We start from the raw sequence: 20,893 nt of genomic DNA on the forward strand, positions 1-20,893 counted from the left end.
TTTTAATCCTGCAAATAAGGATGCCACTACAGCGAGGTCCGATACTGTCGGCTTTATTGACATACACTCAACTCCACACTGAACTGCGTAGCGCCCGCCCATTGTCCCAGCTCAGGCCAATGGACCATACCACAACATAAAGGGGGTTTCTGGGTTAAACCATCACCACCCGGTACATACACACAGATCACACCACAATCGCTGGCATTAGCAGAGGCTTGTTCTCCACATTCCCCGCTTCTTTCACTTCTTCTCCCCGACTTTGGCATTTTCAGCGGCTCAACAATTCAAATCGGGTTCAATTGACGTCGGGCTGGCTCTATTGTATACCTCAGTTTTACCCGGGAATGTCTTATAAATCTATTTTATGCTGAGAGCTCGAGATTCACCATCTCTTTAAGCCGCCATCTTAGCTGACCAGTCGGGTGCTGTGTTTGTAGCCTGCTCACAGCTGCAGTCAGTACGTCACAGGCTGTCTCACTGTTAGCAGAGGGTGGCACGTACGCCGCCACCGCGATCACATGACTGAACTCTCGGGGTAAATAGAATGGACGCATGCTAACAGCTATCAGCTCAATGTCCCGACTGAAAAGTTGATCCTTAACTGTTATGTGCCCAGGGTTACACCATCTATCATTAACAAACACAGCCAGCCCTCCCCCTTTCCTCTTACCACTCTCCAGTGTCCTGTCCGCGCGTAGTATTTGGAAGCCGTCCAATTCCACAACGGCGTCCAGCGTTAGCTCTGTTAGCCACGACTCCGTGAACACCAGCAAGCTAGCCTCCCGGACAATCATCTCGTGCCCGGTTAGCGCTGTTAGCTCGTCCATTTTATTGGGAAGGGATCTAATATTCCCCATAATAACGGACGGGAGGACGGGGTGGTATCGTCTCCTCCTTGCCTGGCGTTTAGCCCCCGCACGACATCCCCGTCTCTTCCTTCTCAGCTCGCGGGGGATATCGGGTCTCGCTCCGGGAGCCTACGCGGAGTGCTAACAGCTGATCTCTTGAGTACACGATCGATCCGTAGCTCCGAGTTTTGTCTCCGGACACGATCGCGCAAAAAACAGCCCCCAACAGCAGTAAAACCACCGCAAGTTGTATATCCATTGCTGAGATGAGGTAAAAATAAAATAAAACAGGGTAAAGGGAAAAAACACACGAAAAAGGCTCAATAGTGAGCCACGCTGCTGTAAACAGTCAGCCACTCGCGCGGCGCCGGAACCGGAAATGTGTACGGCGGCACTAACGTGAGCATGAATGCTGGATTTGAGAGAATCTTACGCTCTTGAAATGGCCCAGACAAGGACATACTTCACATGCAAAGGGATAAGGTATGTAGTAATTTTTAACTGCTAGATAACAAAACAAAATTGCCATCCACCATTTTCTTATGACCCACAAATTCAGAGTCATACATACAGTCTGTAGTAGTTACACACTAAAGGCAGTTTAGGCGTCTTTCTGTCAATTGTCATTGAAACACACATACTGTGGTATAATCCATGTTAATATATGTGTTGAACCACTAGAGGGAAGACTATGCCGGCAAGTACAATGGTACGACAGGGAACGTACAATGAAAAACAAAGACAGCAAACATACAGCCCGCGGGCTGGATCAGGCCCACACACGGGTTTAATTTGGCCCACGAGAAGTACAAAAAGAAGCACGGTCTGACTGAATAAACAGCCTCCCTAAATTCGCCAAATGGACGATATTAGTTGTGTACCAGTAATATATATTTCTACCCCTAATTAAATACACTTTTACCGTGATATCAAATCTTTTAATTAGCATCGAACATTTCTATGAAGTTGAACAAGGACTTAGCCTCAATGTCACGATTAAACATGCAAACTTAAGTCGTGGTTTGATTTATTAAATAAATAAATAAATAAATAAACATACATGTCACAAAAAGAAGTTGCATTTCATTGCTTTTGATGGCTGGCATCAACATGTGTGAGCTCGGCTGCTCCTTATTATTACATTACATTACATTACTATTTTATTTATAGTCAATTGAAGCACTCTTCATTTTATAACAAGCTAACATTAATGATTGTTGAAGTGGTAGGAAGTGGGGAACTACACTAGTGTTGCATTGAGCTTCGTCACTCAACATGGATAAAAGCCTACAATCGCCGCGGAGAGATTCACACTGGGTGGGGGTCTCAATCTGGGCCAGCACTGGACATTCGGCTCAGTCTTGTAGTGCTTATTATTTTTAGTTCCTTTTTCTGCTAAGCTTAGCACACAGCCCTCCAGTATACAACATAATTTTTCTTCGTGAATTTTCGGTTTCTTTTGTCATAGACACTTCCAGTATGTCATTACGTAGGTGCCACCCAGTGTTCAGACGGAATCGTCACAGTTGAATGAAACCTTCATTAAATTATAAGATAACAAACTTGGCAAAACTAAAATGGTAAATGGGAGGTATTCCCCAATGTTACTCAATGTTGCCTTGCTGTATTTAATTAAATTCTTTGCTCATATCTATATTCCTAGAAAACACATTTTGATTGGGACTTTTTCCCGCCACTGGATATTTGAGTTACATTGTATTTATCTATTGATTTATTTCAGTCCATTCTATTGTGTTCTATACAAAATGTTTATTTTCTGAAAGCATCCAACACTACATTTAACCCCTCTGTCCACGTATTTTGTTCCGCAGTGTTGGATTCCTTTGAGGCGATCTCCTTGTCATCTTTGAAAGATGTGGTTTGCCATATTAAGCTATCTGGCTCACCATATGACGCTGTCCCTCCTCATTTCTTTAAGGAAGTTCTCCCAAGTATTGGCGAATCGCTTTTGCCCATTATCAACAGCAGTCTTTCTTGTGGTGTAGTCCCCAAACATTTTAAACATGCTCTGGTGCAACGCCTGCTGAAGATACCTGGCCTTGATCAAGGTGTGCTGACAAATTTTAGACCCATTTCCAGATTGCCTTTCATTTCTTATATTCTGGAAAAGGTGGTGTACATGCAGTTAAGATCTTTCTTGGGTGAACACAATGTCATGGAGGTTTTCCAGTCAGGTTTCAAGAAAATTCATAACACAGCCCTGCTCCGAGTTTTGAATGATATCCTCCTGGCAAACGACACTGGAGACTATGTGTGTCTTGTCTTGTGAAATCTAACTGCAGCATTTGACACTGTGGGCCACAGTATTCGTCTGGCTCGTTTACAGCACCTGGTGGGCATTACTGGTAGCACTCTAGAGTGATTTAAATCCTATTTGACTGGCAGGTCCTTTTGTGTTCGCCTAGGTTGCTCTGTGTCCCGCTCTGTCCCTTTGTCATATGGTGTTCCACAAGGTACTGTTTCGGGGCCCTCACTGTTTTTGTTGTCGTTGCTGCCCCTAGGTTCCATCTTACAAAAACATGGAATTTCCTTCCATTGCCATGCGGATGACAGTCAGAGCTATGTCCCGCTGAGCAAAAAAGAGGCTTTCTCCACTACTGTCCTGTCGAGACAAAATCAAAATCTGGATGTCACTTAATTTCTTGAATTTCAACGAAAAGAAAACAGAAGTTATGGTCTGCGGTCCCGGTGGCCCTTCTACTTTCAACCCTGTTGACCTTGGCCCCTTGGCATCTTACCTAAAGCCAACAGTCTCAAACTTGGGTTTTAAACTCAATAGTGATTTTAAATTTGATTGGCAAATCAGTGCTGTTGTTTAATCCAGCTTCTTTCATCTCAGGCAGCTTGCTAAAGTGAAGCCCTTTCTATGCCAGCAGCACTTAAAAACAGTAACCCATGCCTTTGTTACATCTGGGCAAGATTACTGTAATGGACTTTACTTTGGAGTCAGCCTCAAGCGCCTCCAACTGGTGCCAAATGCTGCTTCTCGTCTTTTAACTAGAGCTCTAAAGACGGATCACATAAACCCAATCTTGGCCTCTCTTCGCTGGCTCCCAGTGCACTTTAGAGTTCGCTTTAAGATACTTCTGTTTGCCTTCAAGTCTTTAAATGGCCTCACCCCAGCGTACCTCTCCAAGTTCCTCCACCCCTATGCATCTGCCCGCTGCCTTAGCTCTGCGGCCCACATGCTGCTAGAGGTACCGAGGACTAAGCGCAGCCTAAGGGGGGATTGTGCCTTTTCTGTTGCCGGTCCTTTCCTATGGACTGAGCTTCCATTAAATGTTAGGCAAGCCCCCTCTCTGTCCACTTTTAAACCTCTTTGAAGACACATTTTTATTCTTTAGCTTTCGATTCAACATGACACTGTCGCTGTTCTGCTATTATTCTGACATCTATTGTAAATGTGTTTGTGTTTTAATTTGTGTTCTAATTATCTGCTCATTTATATGACGGCATATGGTAAGCGCTTTGTTACAGCTCCGGCTATTGTGTAAATGCGCTATATAAATAAAATTGTATTGTATTGTATGTAAAAATAAATAAATAAATAAATAGATTAGACTGTCGCTGCTCTGTTGTTCTTCCACTATCCATTATTTGTCTTTTAATTTGTATGTTAATTTATATTACACCATATGGAAGGCGCATTGTTACAGCTCCAGCTGTTGTGAAATACGCTATAGAAATACAGTTCCATTGTATTATGTATTGTATTGTATTGTATCCTATTGTATTCTATTGTATTGTTTTCTATTGATTGTTCAAACAGTAAGCATATGAAACCACCTCTCTGCTGAGAAATGATCCATTACTTTTTACATTGCTGTGCAACCTTACAATATTGATGTTGACGTTGATACTTAAGTTGTAACTTTTAACTCACTCTGCTGTGCCATTCTTTGCTCTTTTGCTCCTTTAGATTGCTTCTGCCCTAATTATGGTTTATCCTCACTATGGTCTGTCCTCATGGATTATCTTTCTTACAGTTCATCCTTGTTATATTTTATTTTGTTCACATTTATTCTTGTTATTATCTCTTTTTTCCTACTTGTTATCCTGCATTCTCATTATTGATCATCCTCGTTACGGTTTAACTTAATTATAGTTTATCTTTGTTATGGGTAATACTAATTTTTGATCTATCCTCCAAATGAAGCTCAAATATTGTTTGTTTACTGTAGGTGTGGTTGGTGTGGGCCGACAAGACGAGCGAGAAGCAGGAGAAGAGCATAAGGCAGCTAGCTCAGGAGGCCCGACAAGGCAATGCCCACGATGAGAATGTACTTACCTACTACAGGTCAGCTGTTATGTCTCCAAAAAACAGTGTTCTTTATGTCCCAAACAAACTCATTATGTTCTACCTCTGAAGAACAATTATCCAATCTCAAATCAAGTTTATAAACACACAAATAACTATCATATTGTCACTAACCTAAAAGTCCCAATTGTTTTTCCAAAATGGACGGGGCACCCTATAATGCCTTGTGTACAGACCGAGTTCCATAATTTGTAGATGTGTGACTTTATTGAGCCTGACCAACTGGGAGCATTTCACAGTTTGAGACTATAAAGTGCTAAAAAATTCACAGTTGGTAAAGTTTGACACTAGAAAGTGCGAAAGAATTTACGTGGGGAAATACATTGTGTGAGCATCACGGTTTGAGCCAGTCAATTGACAACAGACCAGTATGAACATGTGGGAGAAAGCTGGATAAAATTACCGCTGTGCACGATGTCATAGTCTGTTTTATCATTGTTATTGCAAGCAAGAAACATCACAATTTAGATTAAACTTTGCACAAAGACCCTGAAAAACAAACAAACAAAATAAAAGACACGCTGCCCAAAACACTCAACTGACGACATCTCTCTAACCCAGCCTTCTGATTGGCTGAGACTGAAGCACTACCAGAGTGCTTTGCACTTGAGATATGAATGGCATGAGATACATGTTTTGTGTTTATTGTATTTCTTTGTTCATTGTTTTGTTTTTTTCACTTGATTGCTAGTATGCTGTTCAGTTGATTTTGGGTGATACTTTTGGTTTTGATGTAAAACTCTGACTGTAAGTAGTGTGGCATCCCTCCCCCATGTACTGTTAGTACATTATTATTATTAATAATAATAATAATAATAATAATAATAATACATTAAATTTGCAAGCGCCTTTCAAGACCCTCAAGGACATTGTACATTAATAAAAGTAATTAAAACAAAACTGCTCAAAGTATCAATAACAAAAAATAATATTAAGAAGAACAATACAACTTTATTGTGAAAGTTAATGTGTCTGACTAACTGCTGGTTGAGTTGTCACAAAAGCTAAAGATAAAGATAAAGATGTCCTTTATTAGTCCCACAATGGGGAAATTTGAAAGCTACCCTCGAATCTGAGACACCACAGGATTGCCAATAATATGTAACTTACTCAGTTTTACTCCCTGGTGCCTTTTTCAAAACATCCACTAGCATGCATGCCAGCTTATGTTTTAGGGGTAGGAAGATAAAGTCAGAGAGGCCAGACTGAGATTGTTTGGACATGTCCAGAGAAGAGATAGTGAGTATATTGGCAGAAGGATGCTGAGTTTCAAAATGCCAGGCAAGAAGTCTAGAGGAAGACCCAAGAGCGGGTTTATGGATGTAGTTAAAGAGGACATCAAAGTACTTGGGGTGAGAGCAGAGGATGCAGAGAACAGGGTTAGATGGAGGCAAGAAGTAAGAAGTATGTCCTGCTCTATGTATGTATGTATATTTGTGTGTGTGTGTATATATATATATATATATATATATATATATATATATATAGGTCCATTCCACATAAGCTTGTCGAGCTTACTCTCCATCTTCATGTTACCACTAAGATCAAGGACCTCCTCCTGGATTACTCCAGTAACTTCACAATGAGAGTCACGTCTGGGTCAGAAACATCAGACTGGATTTGCATTGTGAAAGGAATAATTACAGGCTGCACCATCTTTGTTGTCCTCTTTTCCCTAGTCATTAAGATGGTTGTCAAGTCAGCTGAGGTGGAGTGCAGGGAGCCCTTGACCAAGTCAGTTGTACGACAGCCCCCACCCCTTCAGAGCTTGCATGGATGGACTCACCGTAACAAAACGTCGGTCCCAGGATGTGAGTGGATCTTACAAGGGCTTGTAAGACTCATTGCCTGGGCAAGAATGAGTTTTAAGCCCTCCAAATTGCGATCCATGGTGCTGAAGAGGATGAAGGTGATGGACAAGTTCCATTTTTCCATCCAGGCCTGGATCTACCAGCATTCAATCTTGCCCCGCATGCTGTGGCCCCTGCTGATTTATGCAGTCCCAATGACAATAGTCGACTGCCTGGAGAGGAAGATCAGTGTCTTTCTTCCTGTATAGAACAATCAACATCCTGAAGCTTCCTCTCAGTGGCCTCACTGAGGAGTTCATGGTGGTACGCACCAGAGAAGATCTATCGTACAGGGACTCACAGGACTTCAAGTTATCATCAGCCGGCATCGAGGTGAGGACAGGAAGGAGGTGGATGGCACGGGAAGCAATGGAGCTGGTAGTCACACCTTAGACAGAAAGCACTGGTGGGCGCCATGGCAACAGGCAGAGCAGGCTTGGGTTACTTCCCAATGATCCCCATCACCCAGATCTGGGGGAAGGAAAGGCACCACCTGATCCAGTGAGTTAGCAAGGCTGTAAGACAAGGGCAACAGGCAGCATTGACAAGATGGGAGGGCACACAACAGCGCAGGATCACCTGAACTAACATCTTAAAGACAAATTTGTAGCGGGTCTGATTCCTGATCCACGCTATTTACCCCATCTACGATGTCCTGCCTAGCCCGGCAAACCTCCATGTGTGGGGGAAAAGTGAGACACCCTCCTGCCTGCTGTGCTCTGGTAGAGGCTCTTTAGAATTCCTCCTTAGCGGCTGCCCGAAGGCTCTGGCCGATGGTCTATCGCTGGCGGCATGACCAGGTGCTTAAGGCAGCTGCTGAGAGTTTAGTTGCAGCCATCAGATCCAGCAAAAACCATCACACTCCAAAGAAGGCAATCTCCTTTTTCAAAGCAGGAGAGAAACCCAAAACAAATCCACAAAACAAGTCAACTGGCCTACTCCACACAGCATCCGACTGGCAGCTGCATATGGATCTGGGGAAGCAGCTGAGGTTCCCCCAGCACATCTTCTTGATATTAAAAACATGCCGCTTGACTTGATTTTTTGCAAAAAGTTGTTGCCTTGGCAACACATAGTTCCCCCAAAAAAGCAATGCTGATTTTGAGGGGCTAAATATATACGAACAGTTATGAAGATGAAACAAAAGATAAAGATGTCCTTTATTAGTCACACAATGGGGAAATTTGAGGTGTTACAGCAGCAAAGATATAGATCACACAGAGTCGGCGGCATAATGTAGCCGTTAATGTATAACATTAGCAGCAGACATTCATAAAAAGCATGCAAATATACACAGTATAAACGTATCTAAGTGTAAGGAAACACTCCTAATGCCTGTCCATTATACAGAGGGGGAAACGTGTAATGATAAAAACTACTGAATGATTGAAAATGCTGCAATGATAAAAATATTGCAATGATAAAAGTACTGTCATGGTAAGAGTACTGAAATGATAGAAAAGTACTGCAATGATAGAAAATACTGCAATGATAAAAGTACTGTAATGGTTAGAAGTACTGCAATGATAAAATATACTGCAATGATAAAAGTACTGTAATAGTAAAAGTACTGCAACGATAGAAAAATACTGCAATGATAAAAGTACTGTAATAGTAAAAGTACTGCAATGATAGGAAATACTGCAATGATAAAAGTACTGCAATGATAAAAGTACTGTAATAGTGAACGTCCTGCAATGGTAGAAATACTGCAGTGATAAAAGTACTGTAATAAGAATACTGTAATGGTAAACAAAATACATCATTGGTCAACATTTAAGTACATATAAAACTTCACACTCCTATCAGACATGGCAAAATCATAAATATTTTATATGTGTACTTTTTTAAAGATGGCTCGCGAGCCCCCTAGAAAGAAAAAAGAAAACATGCAGGAAAACTAATTAAAATAAATATGTTCTCACATCAGGCCTCGCAAAATAATCAGTGTTGTATTATATGACTGTTTACGTCACCTAGATCTATGAAATTTGTTGGTGTGTATGTCGGCCATTTCTACGTTACTTTAAACTTTAACGTAGCTTTGACAACAAAAGCTGCTGTAATTTGAACCACATAATTATTTCTTATCAAGATTTCTCACATTTGATAAGAGTACAGGCCAACAAACTTGTTTTACATCGTAGTGGTAGCGCCACATACTGGCCAAATGAAGTAATTATTTCATTCTTTGATGTTTTTCCCCCAGCAGGTTAACCAGGTCTACCTCATATAAAAACGTGAAGTTTTACATTATTCGCAAAAAAGTTGTTTCCGTGGCAACGCAGTCCACCAATAAAGCAACGACTGTTTTGAGGGTCTAAATCCGCTAAAAAATTTATGAAACTTTGCTCACATATCAGGCCTGGCAAAATCTTCCATAGTTTACTTGTTTATTATACATGGTTTAAAAGATTGCCCTCTAGTCTCCCCAAGATTTTTTTTAAAGAGCAGTCCCAGTCTACATTTCACCTAGAGCTACAACAATTCGGTAGTATATACAGCCCGAGACCTACAAAAAAGTCTTCTGTAGCCATAATCTAAAAATTCTACAGAATGTCCACCAATTTTAATTTACTTTAAAAGTCTGTGTTAGCCTCGGCCACAAAACTGCTGTCCCTTGACCTAAATGATAACTACGTCGAACAATTTCTCACATTTGATAATAGTCCAATAGTCCATCTGCAACTTATTTTTCATCATCACAGTAATAGTGCCTCCTACTGGCTAACTGAAATATATTTTGGTTTTCTTTTTCTTTTTTATTTATTTATTTTTACATACAATACAATACAATTTTATTTATATAGCGCATTTACACAACAGCCGGAGCTGTAACAAAGCGCTTACCATATGCCGTCATATAAATGAGCAGATAATTAGAACACAAATTAAAACACAAACACATTTACAATAGATGTCAGAATAATAGCAGAACAGCGAAAGTGTCATGTTGAATCGAAAGCTAAAGAATAAAAATGTGTCTTCAAACTGATTTTAAAAAATGGACAGAGAGGGGACTTGCCCAACATTTAATGGGAGGTCATTCCATAGGGAAGGACCGACAACAGAAAAGGCACGATCCCCCTGAGGCTCCGCTTAGTCCTCGGCACCTCCAGCAGCATCTGGACCACAGACCTGAGGCATCGGGCAGGTGCGGAGGGGTGGAGGAGCTCAGAGAGGTACGCTGCGGCGAGGCCATTTAAACATTTGAAGACGAACAGAAGTATCTTAAACCGAACTCTAAAGTGCACTGGGACCCAGTGAAGAGAGGCTAAGATTGGGGTGATGTGTTCTGTCTTCAGAGCGCCAGTTTAAAGGCGAGCGGCAACATTTTGGACCAGTTGGAGGCGCTTGAGTCAGGGCTGTCTGACTCCAAAGTAAAGTGCATTGCAGTAATCTAGCCTAGATGCAGAGCAATGGAAGGAAATTCCATGTTTTCGGAAGATGGAACCTAGGGGCAGCAGGTATAACGAAAACACCAAGGACCCCAAAACGGAACCTTGTGGGTCACCTTATGACAAAGTGACAGAGCAGGACTCAGTGCCACCTAGGCGAACACAATAGCTCCTGCTCGTCAGATAGGATTTAAACCGCTCTAGAGCGCTACCGTTAATCCCCAGCTAGTGCTGTAAACAAGCCAGAAGAACACTGTGGTCCACCGTGTCAAACGCTGCAGTTAGATCTAACAAGACAAGACATACATAGTCTCCAGTGTCGTTTGACAGAAGAATATCATTTAACACTCGTAACAGGGCTGACTCTGTGCTATGCATTTTCTTGAAACCTGACACGAAAACCTTCATGACTTTGTGTTCACCCAAGAAGGATCGTAACTGCAAGGGCACCATGTTTTCCAAAATTTTAGAAATAAAAGGCAATTTGGAAATGGGTCTATAATTGGACAGCACATCTTGGTCAAGGCCAGGTTTCTTAAGCAGGGGTTCCACCACAACATGTTTAAAATGTTGGGGGACAACACCACAAGAAAGACTGCTGTTGATAATGGGAAAAAGTGATTCGCCAATACTTAGGAGAACTTCCTTAAAGAAATGAGGAGGGACAGCATCATATGGTGAGCCGGATAGCTTAATATGGCAAACCACCTCCTTCAAAGATAACAAGGAGATCGCCTCAAAGAAATTGTCAGGTTCAATCACCTAAGCATTCACTGAACATAGGCAAAATGAATGGAAGGAAGACAAGAGTTGATTTTTTACTCGCGAGGAGAACGAACGGAGGTGTGCTCAGTTACATCTCCAACTTCGTTCTGGAGCACACTCCGCCGAGCCCTCTATTTTATTAGGGAAGTCCCTAACAATACAACGTATTTGCACTAAGGAATGAAGGGGGGAGCACCAGCAGGAACATGTAAACATTTCAGACACAAGAGGAAAGACAGACATCAATGGCAGTCATTTACTGATTGAAAAGGCAGATATGCCTTTTAGTGCTCTGGCACTAAAGTCTCAGTCCTTTTGTTTCAGAGGTGTGTCTCGGCACACCTCCTTTGATGTTGCAGACGTTGATCCAGTCTTCAGGCATCTTCTCATCCATATGGTCAAAAATAGGTCACGCTGTGGAACAATTCTTTTGCAATACTAATAGAGTAAAATATGGGATAAAATATATCTTCAACCTAACATTTCCCTCCTGTTTATCACATATTTACTCAAATTCTCACATCACCATACGTCAGTCACTTCAGTGAGTTTTTCGACTGTAAGATCATATTTATGAAAAGAAATACATTTACACTCAGAGGCAATGTTAATTATTCGCAGTTCCCAGGGTCTGGAAACAATTCAGGTTGGTCATAAACCATATCATTATTTTCATCATTGCCATTACCTTCTTGAACAGGGCCAAGCAAATGATACATTCGAGCCATCCGGTTCTCCATGGGCGATTTTGTTGTGATTATCAATCTGTTAATGAGAGAACGCATACACGGAATACAACAGCATCCTCACAAGGTCAAGAATGCTGCAAAAACTGCGATTCATACCAAATTGAGGAAACTAGGGCTCTGTATTGTGCAAAGGCATTCATCCAGGAACTTCATTCACATGGTGGCGTCCAGACCAGTCCTGAGTCCTGAGACCTCTATGGCCCTGGTTAGACTACCACCCACCGCTGTTTTGTTGGGAATAAATGTGCAACATTGTTCACCGAACATAGCACAAACACCACCTCTCTCATCCAACAATACATCAACAGTCATCCTGTTTCGGAATGCCATAAGAGATTGGTTGATAGCCGTTCATGCACAGTTTCAAACCCACTTTGCGTCCAATTACCTAATTTTTGCACGTTGTGATGATGCAGTTGACCTGTCTGTGTTCTTCGTTCTTAGTTCGAGGACTCAAATCCTGTTACTTGATCTGTTAATTTCCAATTACTTACTTACACTAAGGAGAACACCGATGGCTTCCATGTATGTTGAATCATTTATTTTTTATTTTTATTTTTTTGCCGTGATACTCTTTCTCTTTTTTAACGTCACCGATGTCCTGTCATGACATTGGAGAGTTCACACAGATTATACACAAACAATATAAAACATACCATTTACAATCAATCAAGTACATTTTGAGAAATGGCACTCTCCAGAAACTACCAATAATTTAGAAGCAGGGCCTAGTTATGAAAAACACATACATATATGCACTAAGTCTCAAAACCCTTTAGGTAATTTATCAAATGATCTATCATATCCACACCACCACCAGATTTCCCCTCTTGGTAGTGGATTGAAGTTTATTTCAACCACTATCAAAACCAGACACAGTGGTGGTGATAAAATTCCTAACCTCTCAGCTCTCTCAGCAACATTAATACAATTGAAATTTTCAAGAGCGATTATTATAGAAAACATGTTCATCTACATCAACTCTAGTTACAGGATACACGCTGACCCGATCCAAATTAGAATTAGAAATCCCTTTATTGTCATTGTACTCAAGTGTGCAACGAGATTAGAGGGCTCCCCTCTCCAGTGCAATACAACAATAATACAGACAAATATATAAATTAGATAAACAAATAAGAGAGTGCAATGGAATTTTGTACTGAATAGGGTATATAAAAACACATCACGATGCTGTTCTGCAAGGTAAGGGTGTTCTCGTGTGTGTGTGAGAGTTCAGAATGGAGATGGCTCTCGGGAAGAAACTGTTTCTCAGTCTATTGGTCCTCGATTTGATGCATCTGTAGCGCCTGCCAGAGGGCAAAGGGTCGAACAGGTGTGAGTTTGGGTGGGTATTGTCTTTGACGATGTTGAGAGCCCTTCTGAGGCACCGGGCGGTGTAGATGTCCGACAGTGAGGGGAGAGGGCAGCCAATAATCCTTTGCGCTGTTTTGACTGTCCTCTGGAGCCTCACTCTGTCCGCCTCAGTGCAGCCGCTGTACCAGGTGGAGACACAGTACGTCAGCAGGCTCTCGATGGACGAGTGGTAGAAGGCCAGCAGCAGCTTCCTGTCTAGGTTGAATTTCCTGAGGACTCTCAGGAAGTGCAGACGCTGGTGGACCTTCTTTACCACTGCTGTGGTGTTGTGAGTCCAAGAAAGGTCGTCGGAGATCTGTACTCCCAGGAACTTGAACGTGTGGACCCTCTCCACACACACGCCTTCGATGCAGAGGGGGGGCGGCACCGTCTTGTTCCTCCTGAAGTTGACGACAATCTCCTTTGTTTTTGCAGTGTTAAAGTGCAGTCTGTTGTCCTTGCACCAAGCTATCAGTCTCTTTACCTCCTCTCTGTAGGCTGTCTCGTCACCTTCCGAGATCAGACCGACCACTGTCGTGTCGTCAGCAAACTTGACGATGGTGTTGTTGCCGTGGGCCGGGCTGCAGTCGTAGGTGTAGAGGGCGTACAGGAGAGGGCTCAGCACGCATCCTTGAGGGGAACCGGTGCTCAGCATGCGGGTGGAGGACGTGTAGGGGCCGAGCAACACAGTCTGGGGTCTGTTGGTCAGAAAGTCCTTAATCCAGATGCGTGTGAGGGCAGGGAGGCCGAGAATGTCCAGTTTGGCGACGAGGATGTCTGGGATGATCGTGTTGAATGCCGAGCTGTAGTCCACAAAGAGCATCCTTGCATAGCTCTGCTGTTGTTCCAGGTGGCCCAGCACAACATGCAGAGCAGTGTCGATGGCGTCCTCAGTGGATCTGTTAGCCCGGTATGCAAACTGGTAGGGGTCCAGAGTGGGAGGAAGGCAGTCCCTGATGTGCTGGAGAACCAGCCTCTCGAAGCACTTCATGATGACTGGTGTGAGAGCAACAGGACGGTACTCATTCAGGTGGACGGCTGGTGACTTTTTGGGGACAGGAATAATGGTGGAAGTTTTCAAGCAGGAGGGGATGACTGCTTGAGCCAGGGAGCGGTTGAAGATCCTGCAGAAAACATGTGACAGTTGGTGGGCACATGTTTTGAGGACCTTGCCTGGTATTCCGTCGGGTCCAGTAGCTTTCCTGGGGTTAACAGCCAGGAGCGCGCGCCTCACATCGTGTTCCTCTACGGTGAGTGGGGGGGAGTTGGAGCATGAAGTGCGGGGTGTGACGGTTGGGGCGAGTCAAAGCGAGCGAAGAAGCAGTTAAGCTCCTCTGCCAGCGATGCACTCGGGTCTGCAGAGGTCGTGCTGCTGCCACGGAAGTTGGTGATGCACCGTAGACCCTGCCACACCTCCCGTGGTCTGTTACTGGCAAGGTGGGCCTCCAGCCTCCCCTTGTAGGTTGCCTTGGCTAGCTTGATGCCTTTGCTCAGGTCAGCACGAGCCACCCTGTAGTGGGCTTTGTCGCCTGACCTGAAGGCAGCGTCACGTGCCTTGAGGAGAGAGCGAACCCTCCTGGACATCCAGGGCTTCGCATTTGGGAAGGTCCGTATAGTCCTGTGTAGGGACACATTTTCCATGTAGAGCTTGATGTAGTCCAGTACACAATGTGTGTAGACATCAAGGTCCTGATGATCAAAGAGGTCCCAGTTTGTGTCTTGAAAGCAGTCCTGTAATTCACTCATGGCGTCGTCACGCCAGGTTTTCACAGTCTTTGTGGTGGGCCTGAATCTGCGCCTGAGAGGGGTGTATGCAGGTGCGAGCTGCAAGGACAGGTGGTCTGACTGGCCGAGGGGGGCGAGTGGGAGGGCCCTGTATGCGTGCTTGATGTTCGAGTACACATGGTCGAGAGTGTTGTCTCCCCTCGTTGGGCACTTGACATGCTGGGGAAACTCTGGGAGTACAGTCTTTAAATTGGCCTTATTAAAGTCTCCCGCTACTACGTGAACGCCATCAGGGTGGGCCCGCTGATGTTTATTGATGACGCACGCGAGTAGCGAGAGCGCCGTGCTAGTGCTAGCGTCGGGAGGGATGTAAACAGCTGTGACAATCACGACCGTTAGCTCCCTCGTGAGAAAATAAGGTCGGCATTTAACGGACATGAACTCGATGTCGGGGGAAGAGTGCTTCTCGACGATCGTGCTATCGCCGCACCAGTTCTCATGCACGTAAACACAGAGCTCCCCGCCCCTTCTCTTACCGGTGTCCCTCGTCCGATCCGCGCGATGTAGCGAGCGCCCGGCCAGCTGGATGCTAGCGTCGGGGACGTCTGCGTGCAGCCAGGATTCCGTGACGACGATCACACTGCTGTCTCGCACATAGCGGTTTCCCAGGATTTGTAATCCCAGGTCGTCGATTTTGTGGACCACGGATTTGGCGTTGGTGAGGTAGAGACTCGGCAGTGGTTGCCTGTGGGGCTGCCGTCGCAGCCGTTGCAAGACACCGGACCTGCAGCCCCGCTTCTGCTTCCTCTCTCTGCGTCGCCTGCGCCGCCTCCCGGTCCCGATGACAAGCCACGGTGAGCCAGGCAGCCTCGCCAGTTCGTCCGGAATTTTGCGATCATAGCAAAATTCCTCTGTGACGGTTATTTCGCATCGATATCCAATGTCCACGATGTCCTGGCGGGTATATCGATGTTGTGCCTCAGTTGGTGCCAATAAGAGCAGGCAAACACTAATAAAAAGTAATAAGGAGCACTGGGAGGGAGAGCTGTTAGCCGCTGCGTCTATGCGCGCCGCCATCTTGGAAAAAGCATGTATTATCAAGATAAGCATTAATATAATATCAATAACACAATTTTGTTTGCTTATTTTGGATATTCCGTTGTCCAATTGCTATCTTTTCACGAAGGTACATACTTTCCCATGTAACTTTGTTCTGTGGACCAATAGTTGCCCACTTGAGTATTACTCAGAGAGTTTCAACTCAAATCTATAAACATGTCGTCCAAGCTCCACAAATATCTCCTATCACTTTTTTTTTTTTTTTTTTTCAATTATCTGCTTGGTGTTTGCAAATCCATTTTGATTAGTAATTGGGATTCTTACTGTTGGTATTGTACTATAGTCACATCATAATTTGTTTATGTAACTCTGGGTTGTTCCCACATATAACACAACAACAAAAATATCAGAATAAAATTGTATACATACAACATAGAACAGCTGCTTTTAACCACTTCAGGGTCATTGTGTCTGAAATATCCCCTCTACTTAGTCTGGTGTCTTATGAAATAAGACCTTCCCTATCATCAGACTTCCGCTCATCTCCTTTGTAGGAGATTTCAACCAAAATGACCTTTTTACAACGTGTCAAATGAACCAATATTGACTCTTCTACTATCTTTACAGCTGTGAGAGCTGTCAATAAAACTTAACATGGCATTCCCTCTTGGGTAATTACAAATGTCTTATCTTCAAACTTCTTTCAAGCATCCAGTCTCCTGGCTCACTAGTTTAGTGCCCTGCTGGGAGACAGAAAGATCCTCACCACTCTAAATTTGTGCCTGTCTTTGTTTTTCTAACACTTTTCACATGTAGTCAGCTAAAGTTGCTTCAACATCTATTTCCCATTTGTTCTTAAATTTGAGGTATTCTATAAGGCCTTCCAAACAATGTTTTACAACGTCTCAGTCCTAAATACAATGAAATACAATACAGTGCAACTCTCTGTATATAACTCAAATTAACTCACATAAACACATTTACAGTAGATACCAGAAAAACAACAGAACAGCAACAGTCTCATGCTGAGTCAAAGGCCCGAATATTCATCTTCAAGCGAGGTTTAAAAGTGGACAGAGAGGCGACTCGCATAACATTCAATGGAAAGTCACAGTGCTTGTCGTTTTTACAAACAGTTTTACTAATTTCCATACTCTGTGTCCACTGCCTCCCCGTTTCCTCAATGCATAGCCTTTTCACTTTTTTTTTTTTCGTTCATTCTTTTCACCAATCCAGAGCTTTGAGGGTGGTAAGCACAATTGTCTTTCAAATCAACGTGAAACATCATTCCTATCTCTTTCACAAGTTAGTTAACAAAATGGGAACTATTGTCACTGTTTATTGTTTTCAGTAATACCATATCTCGGAATGATATCCTTACAAAGTGTCAGGGATCGCCTTACGGCGAGGAGGAGGTGGACCCAAAGGCGAGGAGGCTGGGATAGGTGTAACTTAAAGGGAATTTATTGAAAGGGTCAAACAAGGACAAACACGTGGCAGGGTGCAAAATAACAAGGCAAACTAAACGTGACTCAACTGGAACCAGGACAAGGAACAAAACGAGACGGGAACAAACTAAGCGGACAGGGACAGGTGACAAGGGCTGGGAGCATGAACGAGAGCGGGAGCAAGAGCTGGAACGATGACGTGGTCGTGACAGTCCGTAAGTAGCGGCAATGACCCGACACTGCGTTGTCGGTATGGGAAGCTTAAATAGTCCGGTCGTTAGGGAGCAGATGGGGATCAGGTGTGACGGTTAACAGGGAACAGGTGCGTGGCTGGTGAGGATGAGACGGCTGAGAGGGAAACGCCCCTACACAGCTGACAAAACAAAAACAGAAAAGCACATGGTAGGAAGGAGGGAAGAAAATAACAACAACACACTGACATGCCCGGCACGGGTCATGACACAAAGTACTTTTGCCACTGTCAATGCATCTGGATTTGTCGGTTAGAAAGAGTTCTAACCATTTCGAATTCACATCTATGATGACCAAACATTTATTTTCTTCTTTTTTTTTTTTTTCCTTCACTTTGGTTTTTATCAAATAAGTCCATATGAATAATTTGAAATGGACATTGTGGTGTAGGAAAGCGTCCTCTGCGTGGACTCAAATTACCTTGTGCATTGTGTTTCGCACACTTTAAACATGCCCTACAAAAATGTTCAGAATAAGCATTAAAGCCGTAAGCCGTATAATAACGTAATATCTGATGCACCATTTCCCCTGTTGAGACATGTGTTATCCCATGACTCAATATAGCAGCCCATTTGTAAAGATTATTTTTTGGTCACACACAGATCACGTAGCGATGTTACACCATTTTCCTCCAAAGCCTTTGTTTAACTTTGGGACTTCTATCACTAAAACGTGTATGACCGCAACAGCTTCTTTAGCTGTATTGTCTGCAATGTGTATTCAAGGAAAACACTTATGCAATGTATGTGCTACACATTTTAAGATGACTATATGTGTAAATAGGAACACAATTTACTCTCTTTAGTTTACACGCTTTTGTTTAAGCTACTAATTCTGCTGCATGAGCTGAGTAATTTGAGGAGTAACTGCTAAGCTCTTTTTCCCAGTGTCATTTGATACAACTACAGTATTTTATTTATTTATTTATTTAGAGTAAAATATGGGATAAAATATATATTCAACCTAACAGAAATCCAACAATCCGGAACAAGAAACTTGGACAGAGAGGTCAAATGTAGCGTTTGACGCAAGAGCCTTATCTGTAGCAACCTTGTCTATAAAAAAAATGCAAAAATCTATTACAAATTTCAGGGGACAAGCTTATGCAATTTGGCTGACGGGGTTTAAGTGCAGAATCGATAGTATTAAATAGAGTTCGCGGTTTATGACAATTTGCCTGAATAAGACTGGACAAGTACTCCCTCTTTGACTCTTTCACATTTTTTTAATCATTTTTTTTATCACATTTTTTGCCAGCAGTCTTTTAGGATTTGATATGAAACCTGCAGCCTGTCTGTTTTCCACCTGCATTCAACTTTGCTGCATTCTTGTTTAGCTGCACGAGTTCTTACATTTTGGCCGCATAATTTTAAATGGAGCCACAGAATCCAAAATACTGCTACTTGAAGAGTGGAACCAATAGCTGTCTCCCTCTGTGATTGATGAGGGAACACAGAGCTGATCAAAGGCTTCAGAGAACCGACTAGCAGTGAGGGGATTAAAAATCCAGCGGTTGCATTCACTGGTAGTAGGTTCACACTTCTTGGTAGGGGGGGCGTGACAAGAAATAATTGAGAACCGCTGGGCTAAACATAACAGGTAGTCGGCCGTTTTTAATTTGCTTTAAAGTTTGATAGTGCTTTGATTACAAAATATGCTGTTATTTGACCCACATAATAATTTCTTCCCAAAATTTGTCAAATTTGACAATCATCCATGCCTGAATATATCTGCAAACTTACTTTTACCTACTGTAAGCGCCACTTATTGGCTACTGGATATGTTTGATTGCACGAGAGACACCGGTACGAACAGGGGTGGGGGTCTCTGTATTACGTGCTTGAGGACTGGTCCAATAATAGCATGATTGTTGAGAAGCACTCCTCCCCCGACATCAAGTCCGTTAAATGGCGGCCTTATTTTCTCCCAAGGAAGCTAACAGTAGTGATTGTTACTGCTGTTTACATCTCTCCCGATGCTACCGCTAGCACTGCGCGCTCGCTACTCGCGAGGGTCATCAACAAACGACAGCAGGCCCACCCTGATGGCGTGCATATAGTAGCGGGAGAGTTTAATAAGGCCAATTTAAAGACCGTACTCCCACAGTTCCACCAGCATGTTAAGTGCCCAACGAGGAGAGACAACACTCTTGATCATGTCTATTCAAACATCAAGCACGGGTACATCGCCCCGCTCGGCCAGTCCGACCACCTGTCTTAGCTGCTCAAACCTGCGTACAACCCTCTCAGACGCAGATTCAGGCCCACCACAAAGACTGTGAAAACCTGGCATGAAACCGCCATGAGTGAATTACAGGACTGCTTCCCTCACACAGACTGGGACCTCTTTGATCATCAGGACCTTGACGTTTGGACACAATGTGTACTGGACTACATCAAATTCTGCATGGAAACTGTGTCCCTGAGCATGACCATTCGGACTTTCCCAAACATGAAGCCCTGGATGTCCTGCTGACCTGATAAAAGGCATTAAACAAGCCAAAACGGATGACCAGCCAGCAACAGACCACGGGACGTGTGGCAAGGTTCACAAAGCATCACCAACTACCAAGGAGATAGCATAACACCAGTAGACCTGAGTGCGTCGCTGGTGGAGGAGCTAAACTGCTTCTTTTCTTGGTTTGACTCACCCCGACCGCCAGCCCCCAGCATTTCATACCTCAACACCCTCTCACTCACGATGTGAGGTGTGCGCTCCTTGCAGTAAACCCCAGGAAAGCTCTCACACCAGTCATCATGAAGTGCTTTGAGAGACTGGTTCTCCAGCAGAATACAGGTACTGCTGTCCTCCCACATTGGACCCCTACCAATCTGCGTAGTGGTCTAACAGATCCACCGAAGTTTAATTAACTCACTACTTAAACGCCTCGTCTCTACTACTCGGCATCGGTGCATTGCCCCTTTTTTGGATGTCACTGTTGCTCTTTGTTCCTCGTTCACGCTCATAGCTCATGGTTATTTGTCACTGTTGCTTATCCCTGATTTCTGTCCCTGTTTTCTAGTCAAGTTTAGTTCTGTCCAGTCGCGTTTTGTTCGTCCTCATTGTTTTGCACTTTAATACGTTTGTTTTTCCTAGTACCTTGT

The 20,893-nt window shown here is 43.4% G+C and overlaps 1 protein-coding gene across 4 annotated transcripts in view; it reads left to right on the top strand.

The window, feature by feature from the left end:
* Positions 1-20,893, top strand: part of itpr3 (inositol 1,4,5-trisphosphate receptor, type 3) — a 340,721-nt gene that overhangs the window by 136,040 nt on the left and 183,788 nt on the right. For all 4 annotated transcript variants that reach the window (XM_088289554.1, XM_088289555.1, XM_088289556.1 and 1 more), the window contains exon 19: positions 5,054-5,169. In XM_088289554.1, the coding sequence (XP_088145680.1) occupies positions 5,054-5,169 (116 nt within the window). The remainder of the gene's footprint in view (positions 1-5,053; positions 5,170-20,893) is intronic.

The sequence above is a fragment of the Idiotropiscis lumnitzeri genome, chromosome 3 (assembly GCF_059441095.1).
Source record: "Idiotropiscis lumnitzeri isolate Australia: NSW breed Sydney's pygmy pipehorse chromosome 3, RoL_Ilum_1.0, whole genome shotgun sequence".
In the NCBI taxonomy this organism is placed as follows: domain Eukaryota; kingdom Metazoa; phylum Chordata; class Actinopteri; order Syngnathiformes; family Syngnathidae; genus Idiotropiscis; species Idiotropiscis lumnitzeri.